General features: G+C 28.4%; 1 protein-coding gene across 12 annotated transcripts in view; it reads left to right on the top strand.

Annotated features, from left to right (window-relative positions):
• LOC132941107 (aryl hydrocarbon receptor protein 1) overlaps positions 1 to 14,250 on the top strand; it is a 56,956-nt gene that overhangs the window by 11,960 nt on the left and 30,746 nt on the right. For all 12 annotated transcript variants that reach the window (XM_061009009.1, XM_061009008.1, XM_061009007.1 and 9 more), the window contains exon 3: positions 8,647 to 8,840. In XM_061009009.1, coding sequence (XP_060864992.1) covers positions 8,647 to 8,840 — 194 coding nt within the window. The remainder of the gene's footprint in view (positions 1 to 8,646; positions 8,841 to 14,250) is intronic.

Below are 14,250 nucleotides of genomic sequence, written 5' to 3'. Positions count from 1 at the left end.
CTCATGTATGTAAAAAATGGCAGATAATCTATTAGGTAATATTTGAATAGTATTAAAATATAATTTTATTACATTACTAAGTATTTACTTACTAAAATAATTTTTATGAGTTCATTACAGTACTGATATCTAATAATTTATACAAAGACATATAGATTTTTAAATTTTAAATTAACGATATTATCTAGGACACCTTTTAAGATTTTATCGATATTTACATTTTAAATAGCGTGTTATGAGCTTTTTAAAATTGTAGTAGTATTATACCAGTAATAAAAGCCTATAAAATTCCTCAGAAAATATGCTTACCTTTAAACTGAATAATCTCTATTCGCTCTAATATTAAAGCAGATAAGACTTATTGGCGGAACGAAAATTTTCTATTTTGTCTCACTTTTATCATCGCATAACATACCTACCAAATTTATTGTCTGAATAATTCGATTTACTCTGTTATTTTTAATATTAGATTGAATGGACTTATTATTCAATACAATACAATTTAATACACCATGCATTAAACTGTAATGATTATAACTATCTACTAAATTGATTTTTCTATCCTTGAAAACTACTGCACAGTGATATTTTTAAAACCAACAATAGAAAGCAATTGTTCATCTGGTGTAGAAGTATTGTAATATATAATGTATTGTACATTAGAAATTATATTTTGATGAGAGAATTCGAACAAACTAAAGATTTATTTTTATCACTTAAATATTTCATTAATTTCATGTAAATTGTATTATTACTATCTAAAGATGTTGTTAATTCTGAAAATGGGAATACAAGAAAGTTATTATTAGTATATAGATTTTGAATATGTATATAAAAGAATATTATGCTAAATGATCAGGAACCCATCTTAATTAGAACTTAAGATTGTTGAATTACCAAACACTAAAGTATACTTGGTTAAACAACGAACACGGATAACGATATTAGTAACATATTATCTGTTTATTGCGTTTCTTAAATGTTCCAATTGTGTCAATATTCTTCAATTATTGTGTATTAAATTTGACAAATATATTGTGCACTCAAATGATGTAAAGTATCTGTATCTTGTATCTTTGAATTACAAGTTATTCCCAAAAAAGTATCAGAAGACAAGTATTATAACATGCTATCTACACTAGCTATATAAATGATTTAAAATATTGAGTAAGGAACAAATTACAAATTCTATGGTCTTTGATAAACCTATAATTTATCAAAAATGATAGGACTTGTCTAATAAAAAAGTATAAACTTAAAATGATCTAGAGAATATTGTATATTTAATTATATACATATTATATATATATATATATTATTTAATATTAGGTATACTATAACATGCCATTAAATTGTCATGGAAATAAAACGTTTGAACTTAAAACGTATATCTAAAATAGGTTCCTAATATACGTATATTTACAATTTATGTTTACCATTTGTACCTGAAAATATGTTTACACCAACTTGATTTCCCTGAATATAATATATCATAATATTCATTGTTCAACAAAAACTTAAAAATCTCAATTTTTTTTAAACTTTGTTTCATAATTAGTTTCGTAATACTCGTTATAGGTATAGTAAAAGATGTTTTGTTGGTGTTTTTTGAGAGTATTCAAATTAAGTATTAATACTTTATACAATCTATAGAAAATAAAAACAATTTTGAATTCTTAATATAATTTTAAATATTTTTCATCGAATACCTGAAAATTGTTTGTTACTTTGAATGGGTTTATATATAAAAAAAATAGTATTTTACGATTATAATAGTATTACATTATAATGTCAGCTATTTTCAATTTTTGAAATGGGCACCACCGACGTCCTGTGACTATACAACCGTGTATGTATAGTGTATACTGTATATATATATAATATATTATGTACTGTATACGGTTTTTAAACTTATTTACAACAGACACAGGCCGGTATAGAAACGTCAAAAGTGATTTTTAATAACAAACTATATAAGTACTAGAAAAAAAAAAATCGAGAACAAACCCGTTGTGAGTGCGTTGTGTACAACAGGGATAATTTGAGGTAATTGCTGGGGTCAGAAGACGTCTAAAATACATTTAAATTATACGGTTGTCCGGGTTGAACGCGGCCTTTCTCCGATTCGCCGACGTTTTCCGCGTTCTAGGTAAAAAAAAAACATAGGTACCTAATAATAATAGTGAGAGTATACACGAAATAAAAAAAGAATACATCGAGTAGTGTTCGTTCGATTCATGTGCCAGCGTGTGTATATATTATATATATATGTGTGTGTAAATTACTTGACAGGTGAAACCGTATTTTTTACATGGGCACATGTAAATTTACTACGCAAATTATCGTCTAACACTGATATAGTGATGTATGTGTACGTCAGCATTTTTATATTCGCGAATTTTAGCAGGAATTTTAGTAGGTATACTATCGTTTTTTGTTTGTACCATTTACGATGGATGATTCTTTGATTAGTAGTTTTCCAAAACGAGTAAATTAAAAATGATGTTTTCTAAAAGACGGATGAACCAGATGGTTCCAGCCCCTAATGACTTAATTCTAAGTTATTCACGTCGGACATATTATGTACCTACCTATATAGACATTAAACTGTACTTTTCCCTAATAATAAAAATAGATTTATCTATTTTTTTAAATTTATTTTTGTTTTTTTTTTTGTTGACTGGACAGTTATTTTTCGCGGTGGGTGACGACATTAAAGAGCAGCGGAAGGTTGTAAATTATATCATGCAGCTCGACTGCCAGGTTCATCGGCTTGCGATCATTTAATTTCATGAATATTATATTATTATTTTATTTAAAAAAAAAATCTGTAGCATGGCCGCGTGTCAGCTGTCTTATACTAATTTTTTTTTTTTTAATTATATTTCTGTAATCAATATAATATAACTCTAAAGGTATATGAATAAAAAATATTCTATTATGATCCAATACGAAATTCATGTGTGAGCCACGCTATACCAAGATATAGGTGTTAAAAGAATATATAAGCTTAAAACCCCATCGGAGTCTCCATGAATCTATATTGCTATAACTTTTATTTAAATTCGTCCTGTAGGTTCTGAGCATAGCGTGTTCAAACATACAAACCTTTCAGCTTTATTATAGTATAGTATACAGTTTTTTCATGCTACGTCAAATAATTTAGTTTTTTAGAACGATATTTATGATTTTGTTATTATTTTTTATACCCAAATGGTTTAGTATTTTACGTTTTGTTGAATTCTTCTGCGAATGGATATTTCCGACGTTCTTTCGTGTTGGTCGTCATAAGGGATACTTAATCGAACATATTTAAAAATTAGTGGATTATTTTTTTGTAATTGGTAAACCGAATGTGTAGGTAATTTGATGTGTCCCGTGATGGTCAGTTTATATAGTATTATTTTTGTCTTTTCTTCTATATATTAATTAACATGCAATATAATTTAGTTTTATCTTTCATTTCAATGCTGTTGAGTAAATTTTTAAGCTACCGTGGTCTGAAAACATAAATTAATATAAAAATAGATCAAATTGTTGCTATGATATTTAACAGTTTAACACACAATTAAAAATTAAACATCTTAAATAAAGTTATTATAATAAACCACAGTTTGCTATACTGATACCAATTTATTATTTCATGCGAGCTTTATATACTTTTCTGGATAGATAGTAAGACATTAGATATTATATATTATGAGGCTATAAAGATATCGGTTGTATGTTTTAAGTTGAGATTAAATAGATTGTACATTGTGTACAATATTGAATCAAATTGGTTGGTACTTAGACTAATTCTATAGTTGTTTGATACTTGTATGACATAAACAGTAGAATGAGTTCGATGGGTTAGTAATATATACTTATAGTAAAAGTATTATTGATGGCTGGAGGTTTACTATAGTATATGTATTATTAGCTTATTAGTTTTTGATTGGCTTCACTTTTTAAGCTGTATTTTCAGAGACGAGAGAAACAGGGGATCAATGGTGTTATTCTAGTACCCATTAGGCTCATATACTGTTGAGCTACAATAGGTAATGTGTAAAAATTATAACAATATTATAGATATTTTAAAAATAAAATATATGTATTATAAAACCCTATACCTAGCTATATTTAATATTTCAAACTTAATGAATACAAATTGACAATTTATAGTCATTAATAAAATAATAAATTAAATAAATCTCGCAAATTTTATCTGCCGGTTTGTTTTGTTGTATTTATTATACAATACCTATGTATTTTCATGTAAACTATTACCTACGTCGTAAATGACAATTTCAAATGCATCATACAATACTGGAAAGTGAAATAATTAATGCATTTTCAAAATACAATTATCTTAAACAAAATAAATACTGTGGCGTGGTGTGTGCATTCAGTTACGAAACTGTTCTGAGTGTACGCACTGGCCGGTGTCACAAGCTCCCGGATGGGTGACCATCCAAGATTTTTAGTGACATATCCTTTCCACACATACACGAGTTAAAAACCTACTACAGTACCCTCCCCTACTGTACCCCAGGCTAATGACCTCGGTTGTCGAAGCCTTAAACCCAATAACAAAAAAAAAAAAAAATACTGTTCTATTTAAAATTAATATCATTGCACATTGATTAAACTATCAGTATGATTATTTAAAATCAACTAGTAAAATCGTCTATATTTTTGCTGGGTTTCATTTAAATCATATAAAAAATAATAATACTATATAATATAGTACCTAAAGATACCAATTAGAATTTGTATTATTACGTATATATTGTTTGTTCTAAATTATTAATTTAGAAACTTATACTCGTAGGTATATAAAATGATAGCAAATTAATAAAACAAAAAAGTTGACAGTAAACATGGATTATTAAAATCAACATTTCAATAGTATACGGTGGTATATCTTAGAATTTTCTCGTTTAATCTTTATACTGAGTCATTGATAATATTATGTTAGTAAATAATGTTATTTAATTTTGTAGTAGGATGAATGATGATTAATGTTTCTAAATTGGTTTTTAAATTGTTTAAAAACTATTCCTGTCAGTTGGCTGTCAGTTAACCCTATTCGATTTAAAATGTCAATAAAATGGTTGATACTATGTAAAGGGTTAAGTCGATGACACGTGCCGTATTTTATGGCTATTTGACTGCAAAATAATGGATAATGGAAGACGTATTTTGTTTGTACCTACATAATAGAATAATAAATATACATAGACGTAAAATAGTATATACATATTAGGTACATACTAGTATACTACACACACTTTTATTCATAACTGCATAATACTATGATCATGGCGACAGTTACAAACACATTAGGGTCATAAACTCATAAGACGTAATTGCACCTTTTTCTGTTTTTTTTAAGGGGTGACGGTATCCTGTTTTTAGGCATATAATCATTGGTTTATTACATACCTACTGCTTTTGAAGTTTGACCAAACTATATTGTTTTTAATAGAATTTCTGATTTCACTTTATATTAATATGATATTAAAAAGTGTGTTTTTAATTTAACTTCTATAATATTTGTTATTTTTAAAATCTATAACCTTGATACTAATCAACCTTAACAATGTCAATAAAAAAGTATACTGTAATTATTTTGTCTTTTAGAACGATAGAACTAGTTTTATAATACATTTAAAATTAAATTCGTATCCATATATATGTATATATGTTGGATATCTAACCAATTATAGATGAATTACTAAATTGTTTTTTGATTTTTGTTGATATAGGTTACACATAATTTTTTATTTTGTTCTTATATATATTTATTCATCGTCACTATTTTTATGATTACATTCTATTGAGTTGTTTAAAGTTTATATTTGAATAATTATTACTTAGTGAGTGTGAAAACAGTTATTTGTATATCATTATTGACTTTATATGGTACATGCGTGTATCTATGCTTTACAATGATATTTACATTAACATTTATTACGTATTGCTGTACAAGAATTACAACTGAAAACGTTGGATTTTTTCAAATATATAAAATATACCAAGTTATAAAAAAACATAATCGTTACCGTTACCGTATTTAGCGATATTATATAGCCATGTAGGTGTTAAGTCAGTGAGGGATCTTCGTCAGTCCACGTGCTTATATAATGACATGAAATAGTATTTATTACCTATATGTTTCTTACAAGTAAAAAGTAACAGCGGTAGCTATTGATAGTAATCTAAACTATTTATTACAGTAAAATATGATTTTATTTTTTTAAATTAGAGGGATAGTAAATCCAATCCTATATCACTATGTTTATAGTTTCCGACTACGGGCTACCTTATAAATTATAACTATAGTATAGTTGTACAATGTACGTATACTGAAGCGCGTGGATCTTTGTCCAGAGAGAAATTATGAATGGTCTTTCCATAACGACGTTGTGCGGTCAATGAAGTCAACATGATTATAATCGACCGCCGGCGGCCAATATAAGAGAGTAGCGGATTTATGACGTCTACGGGTAAAAAAAACATAATAATTACGGTAAAATATAAACAATTACCTTCAGAGAACATAATTTTCACAATTATACAAATTGTAGTATTGTACAATCAGGAGATTCTGAGGATAACAAATTTTTGATTTTTAAATAAGTAAATAAGTAAATAAAATATAATATTTATTTCATTTCAGTTAAAAATAAAATTATAACTTAATTCTGTAATTATATTCTCACCACTCAACTAGTCAACTATTATAATATGTATACATTTGAATTTTTCATACAGAAAATAATTGAATATTTTATCAATTATAACTGAGTACAAAATTCAAAACAATCATAAATTGTATGTTCACTTAAACATAATTTTATTTTTGTATTTTATTAGCTACTGAATTTATTTATTTTTACTCATACGGACCAACGTCTAATTTATAATGTAGTAATATCGATAATAATAATAATAATAATACAAAATATAATCAAGAATACAAATAGATAAATTATATTAATATATTATAATATATACAAAGTTCAATAAAATTAAGTAATTCGATCAAACTAAAAGAGAAAAAAAAAGTGTTGTAACTTATATGTATTATCTCTGGGTAACTTTAAAATTCTTAAAATATGTAACCCGCAGTTTGGTGGGTTATTGATATATTATACGCGTAAAGTATATAAAATATAAAGCGAAGATATTGGTTATGAACTTTTTCGAGTTGATCACTATGTCCATTGCTGTTATTTATTCTAAATTAAAGGAGAATATTCAAGTGAAGAACATACGAGTGAGATATAAATACATTTGAAGATGAGTGGACCATGGAAATCGAAGCTGCCGTTTCATTTTATACATCCAAAGCAGTAAAGGCTTTATTTTTATAACTACAACAATACAATACATTAATATATGAGAGTTGAAGAATAAACTGCAGTTCCATGGAATCAAATAATAATATTCCTAAATCTTCAATCAAAGAGGATTTCTCAGTATTTACTATTTATATTTTGTTTAAATATAGGTACGATTTATGTTAAATGAAAGACGTTTTTGAATTTGATTTACCAAAATATTAATTTTTACTCAAGTACAACAGCTGTATAATATTTTATATAACTGTATCTTATTTTACTTATTAGTTATTAATTTATTATCTATGTTATTACTTATGCTAAATATTATTACCTAACATCTAACATTAATTGCGTTGTTGGAGAATTGAGATCGGTTACATAATTGTATAGCCTATAATTTAGTAAATGTAAGTACTTCTCTACAACAGTTAAAAAAATGTACATTAAATCTATCGGCGGCCATTTCAAAATATATTTTGAAATATTTTTATTTTTGTAAATTAATTTTGATAGACAATTTTATATGGAGATATATTATATTTAAACCTTACAGCGTACGTGATCTATGATTTAAATATATGATTTGTTTAATGTGTACATTAGTGTCTACCTATAATATACAAGTAACCCATAAATAAATACATTAATATTCAATACTTAATTAAGTTCTAACTTAAAATGTATCATTATATTTATGATATCAATATAGGTATTTCCATTTTCAACTTGCAGCTACCTATCTAGTATATAAAAAAATACCTACTGCATTGCAATCATACCAATAATAATGATAATTAGACAATTTTAAGTAAATAAATAATTATTTACATGTTTATTACCAGCGTTAACTAGGTTAGATGGTAGACGTAATTTGCAATATACATACGCTTGTAAAAGTATTAGTCAACTTCAATACGCAATATATTTAAGTTGAAATGAAACAAGAAATGATAAACGTGACGCACAAAATATGTAGGTGTACTATGTATAATACTATAATGTATATTATATGTACTATGAACTCAAAAGTCGTTTTGCGTATACATACAAATATATATTATACATAGTATTATATTGTATAGGTAATTCGTAGGTATCTATAATATTGTGATACATTGCATATTTTTTCGAGAATTTTAAATCTCGTTAACAATAAATAACGACAAGACCACGTATACCTAACCCATTTATATTATATTATATTATTATAATGTTACGATACACTATTATTATAGTTAAAGAAGTACACTAATACATTATATAGGTTTACCTAAAGTGACCAAAGCCGACGTGTTTAAATCAATTTTTTTTCTAGTGTGAAGACGACGCCCAAAGACGGTGGCGTGGGAAAGAGTAACCCAAGCAAGCGGCACCGCGAACGGTTGAACGCCGAGCTGGACACGCTGGCCAACCTGTTGCCGTTCGAACACAACATATTATCCAAGTTGGACCGGCTGTCTATACTCCGGTTGTCCGTCAGCTACCTGCGTACCAAGAGCTATTTCCAAGGTAATTGTCACGTATTTAACGTATAGGATATCCACACATAGGTCAGATAAGCGATAGGTATGATAATATTGTAACGCGTATATATAACACAATATCATAACAAAATGTACTGTTATTTAATATACGCTTTAAAATCGCACATGGCCAGACGCTATCGTGTCTATACATTATGCTGTGTGTAGCAGGTATATAATATATATATATCTATATATATAATATAGACTATAGAGTAATATAGTATAGAGTACCACCGCAGTCGAGTCGGTGCAGGTGGCGGCGGCTGTTCGGCTGCGTGTCTGACGGATGCCGCAGACGCGCGTGACGTGACCGAAACACTTTACACGCGACATTGGCATTTTAAAAATAGTTAGGACACGCGACCTTGACCATGGTCAACGGCAGAATCCGTCAATTTGTGTACGATAATATAATATAACATATATTATACTTGATTTATAATAGGATCGAGATGTATAATGTATTACGTGTGATGCACGAATTTTCGATTGAAAAGGTCGTCGTAGGAGGTTTGGCGGGATGACGCGAATATATTAATTAATAATATTACAGTCTCTTACGTTTTCGGGTCGATGACGAACGATTTGTTGTCATGAGTGGGGAAAAAAATCGAAAAACAACCGCAACAAAATCAGATACTGCGCCTGGTTCGACGAGACATGTGACGAGACGTGTAGAACATGATATAATATTTCACCGAACGCGAACCCACCGTGTTGATATTATTTTATTATTATATAACATTATATCAGGCGTACACCTATGACCTATAATAGTGATACATGATCGATTGTACATGCCATAATACATTGTAACATAGGTACATATTATACGCGTGCGATGTCATGTAGTTTAGTAGTTATGTATGTATATTAATATAGATATAGGGCTGGAATCCACAAAAACATCCCAAAAATTGTCCTGAGATAACTCAAAGTTCTTCAAATAATATGTAATAATAATATGTTCTATAAAAATGTATTTATTACAATATAAGAAATGATACAAAAGCAATGTGTTGTAAAATTGTGAATTCTTTTTCAAAAGACACTATAATTATAGAAGTATTGTTATCGCCTCTTTGATTAATTGTATACAAATATAAAGATATAAAAACATTATTGCATATTATCTACCTACAACACGTTCAACACCATCCGACCACTATGTGTAGTAACTTTAGTATGTAGTATGTACCTCTACTAACTTGCTGGTTTTTATTACAAAATTATTGTCCTATACAATGGCTACAATTTACATTCGATTCAAAAATTAATTGTGAATAATGTTCTAGAAACTTGAAAAATTTCCTAAAAATTTTAATTTATCAAAAAATGCAAAATAAAAATGTAATTTAAATAATCAATAAGATTCTACAAAACGCATTTTTCCTCATACAGACACTTGTTTTAAAACACCAGATAAAAAATAACATTGCATCAGAATTCTAGCTCTACTATTCTTAACTTATAAGTGTGTATCGTGATTTAGATGGGATATAGGTACACTGTGGGAGCCTGTTGTAAGGCCCGCGAGTTATTAATGTGATGCTGCGTTTTCTAAAGAAAATATATTAAGAATTCTTTCCCTTTACCTCGAGTGGAATACTATTAAACAGGAAACAGTGCATATTAAACAAATCTTATTAAATAGTTTTATTTTTATTATTATTTATTCGATAGTATACATGCACATAATAATTACATAAACATTAATAGCATGATATTATAGGTACTGCAGAATTATCATTATATTAGGTATATATTATATACTGATGCATTACTCATTAGTACCAATTTATTATAAACCAAGGAATAAGATTTTAATAATTTATTTTTTTCACAATAAGATACATATATATGTTTAAAGAAAAATTATTTGGGGGAGGGGAGTTCATAAGTAATAATGTTTTAAAATTAATCTTACATGGACAACGAAAAAAATATGATTTGACTCCTTCCCTCATCCCAATAAGGTATTAATGTAAGCGTGCCTGATCGGACCAGTAGCACAGACTTACTCTACGTGAATCGCGGTCATATACCTCCATAAATATATTATGATACCTACGCAAATTCATTATAGTAACTTTGAGTAGGTACCGGATAGTAATGGAAGGGGGGGGGCAGTTGTCTTAAATTTCACGTACTATTATATAACACGAGTAAGTACGGTTGTTATTATTTATTGAGATTATAATATTTTCATGTAAACCCGTCTTTTGCGATGTTTGCTCAAATGATTATTTTACGGGGGAAAAATTTGAATATTATTCTCACGTGTATACGGAGTAATTAAACAATCAAGTAAAGCTAATATATTATATGATGTTTGAATATTTCCTTTTCTGCGCATATATCTGTATGATACAATTATTACAAATGTAGGTACTACTTTTAGAGTTTTAGATGTTTGTGGTATGGCAAGCTTACTCATTGTTAAATAGTAATTTATATATTATGTACATAATATATGATTATTAACTATATATAGGTGTTAAATGTTAATTATACGTGTTCATAGTATGGAGTACTGTTGCAATGTGTTTTCAACATCAGGCGGTTACCTATTAAATATGTAAATATACGTAATATAGTTTGGATCGAAACGGAATAGCCACGTACAAACTAAGCGTAACAAAACCAAGAGCCGAATAAATATTCCCTACCTAACACCCTTAATGGTTCGATGGAGTAAATACTGAGACGCATGCTCGAATTTTATTGTGGTTTTGATATTATACAATCATAGTTGTATATGTATATTATATGTTCTAAATATAAAAAGGTCATTACGGTTCATGAATATTCATATTATACGTATAAGTAAATTACAATTAATTCATCATATGCATAAAATAATTTGAAAACAATTTTATTTTCCGTTACCTGGATATAAAAATAATTTAATATTCGCTACTTTTATAAAATTTTAATTAACATTTTTGTATAATTCGAATATCAAAACAAACAGGTTAAGTAAGTAATTGTAATAAATAATTGTATAAATAATTATACTACTTTAAAATCACCTAATTTAGTATGATACGTATATTACCAATAACAATAAGCAAGTCATACGAGTTATGATTTAGGAACCAAACAATATACTTACCTACTTAAATGAGGTACAATAAAAATCAAATAAATTCGTGTGTATAGTACCTACTTAAAATAAAATGTGTTTATAATTCGAATCTATAGCTTTTTAAACTTACATAACCTATTGTATATAATTATTCATATCATGATCATAATAATTATGATGGTAAATTAAATACAACATAATATTTATTATGCGATTTGTTTATGTCTTTACATAAACAATAGAAGATAATAAACATTATATTTTACATTTTTAGCGTTAAAATTCATATAATTAATTGGTTAATTATATAGGACTATGATATTGTATAATATAACAATAATATAATATAAGATATTAACTATATCTACCTTGAGAGATACCGTCAAGACAAAATATTAATGTATATCTTATGTTACCCATTACCCAATATTCACCTTACATTTTGAATTAGTCAAAATTATCAAATAGGTACATTTCCGTCTATGTCGGGTCGTAATATTTTATTGGGAATTTTTTTTTGTTCGTGCCCATATGTATCGCTATTAGCCCGTAAAACAACCAAAAATTGTTCGTTTGTTAATCGTACTCATCGTGCATGTGTCTTTTATTATTATAATAAACGCGCTCGTCTATAGATTATTGAGTGAACGTAAATAATATCGAGTCGCGGGAAATCACGTCTATAATACGCTGCGGAAACAGCAGCAGCATAACAGCAGCCCCATAACACGCAGGCGTAACTTATAATACGTACAATATATGACACTATAATGTACATATACATATACACACATACAACACACGTCGTTGTACCTATCTGTAATGAAACGCGAGGTGGGTAGGGGGATGGTGGAAAAGCGTGTCGCGATGTTTTATTATGCGTGGGAAGATTTAGATTACAGAACCGTATATATATATGTATGTATGTGTGTGTACGAATGGAAAACGGGGCGCGAATTGCAGATGCAAAATTAAATCCGATAACGGGGCGAACGTTAAACAACTATAAATATACCGGACAATTTATTACCGTTGAGAGGGTCCCCTGTTCGCTACCGTGTGCGCGCCGATTGAAGATATTGTTTTTTACTTATTTATTCTCATATATATACGAATATACATATATATATATTATGTATACATAATATATGCGTGTGAGTGGCATACACTTCTCTCTCTCTATTTCTCAATTTCTATCTCTGTCTCTCTCACCCTATCTCTCTCTCTCTCTTCCGCCTTGCATTCGTTTTGTTTGTATTATTATTTGTTTTTTTTTTTTTAAACGAACCGAGAACAGCCCCAGATGTCGGATACCGATACCCCCGAAGCCACGAAGCCAGTTTTTGCCGTATAGCCAGCGTGTGATAAACACGCCTTAAATCAATTACGGCTAACACTTGCTGCAAAGGTGTTGCCCGGTAATTACTGTATCTGCTGAGTCCATCTCGCCAACGGTGAAGGGTGAACGGGTGGTTGTGGTGAGGGGAGAGGACGAAGGAAAGAAAGCACACACGCCGTTTCATTGCAGCACTGTGTATATAATATATATAGGTAGTATTATGTACATATATGTGTCCTACACTTGAAACGTTGGGAGCCAATATATAAAATAGGAGAGAGAGAGAGAGAAAAAACTTCTTTGCAATCCGATAGTCTGAACCGATAATGCTCTGGAACTGTTGTTTACGAACCTATAGTGTTAAAAAAATACAACACACACAATGACATTACCGGTTACTGGATAGCGTTTAAATAATTATTATTCGTTTATTGGTTAAAAATATGTTGTTCCCAATGCGCGTCCAGGGGATCAGTGTAAGGCGATAAAATTCAGTAGACCTCGATAGCATATATTATTATTATATACGTTTATATTATGCATAATATACTTACTGTATATACGTGCACAAAGTTTAAAAAAACAAAGAGAATTGAATGTTATTAACAAGTTATACGCAAAACAATTAATCTTGTATAAAAAACGATCTTGGTGATAATAACAAAATTCACTCAGTTAGCTATAAATTAAAATGCCAATGAATTTTCATACAATGTTCAATTGCGATACAAAGTAAACAATAAATAATTTTTACTTACGAATTTATTATTAATTTTTTTTTTTTTACTGTTTAATCGGATATTTTCACACGTACTTATATGTAATAATATTATACAAAAATACACGAAAGTGGATGGTACTCTAACGAATGATATCCGCAGTCTGCATTATAGAAAATGCGCTTTATAATTCATTGAATAATGTGTTATCTTGATGAACAGTCTTAAAAATACAAATAAAGGAGCT

The sequence above is a fragment of the Metopolophium dirhodum genome, chromosome 3 (genome assembly GCF_019925205.1).
Source record: "Metopolophium dirhodum isolate CAU chromosome 3, ASM1992520v1, whole genome shotgun sequence".
Taxonomy (NCBI): Eukaryota; Metazoa; Arthropoda; class Insecta; order Hemiptera; family Aphididae; genus Metopolophium; species Metopolophium dirhodum.
This window is presented reverse-complemented; position numbering and strand designations above follow the sequence as displayed.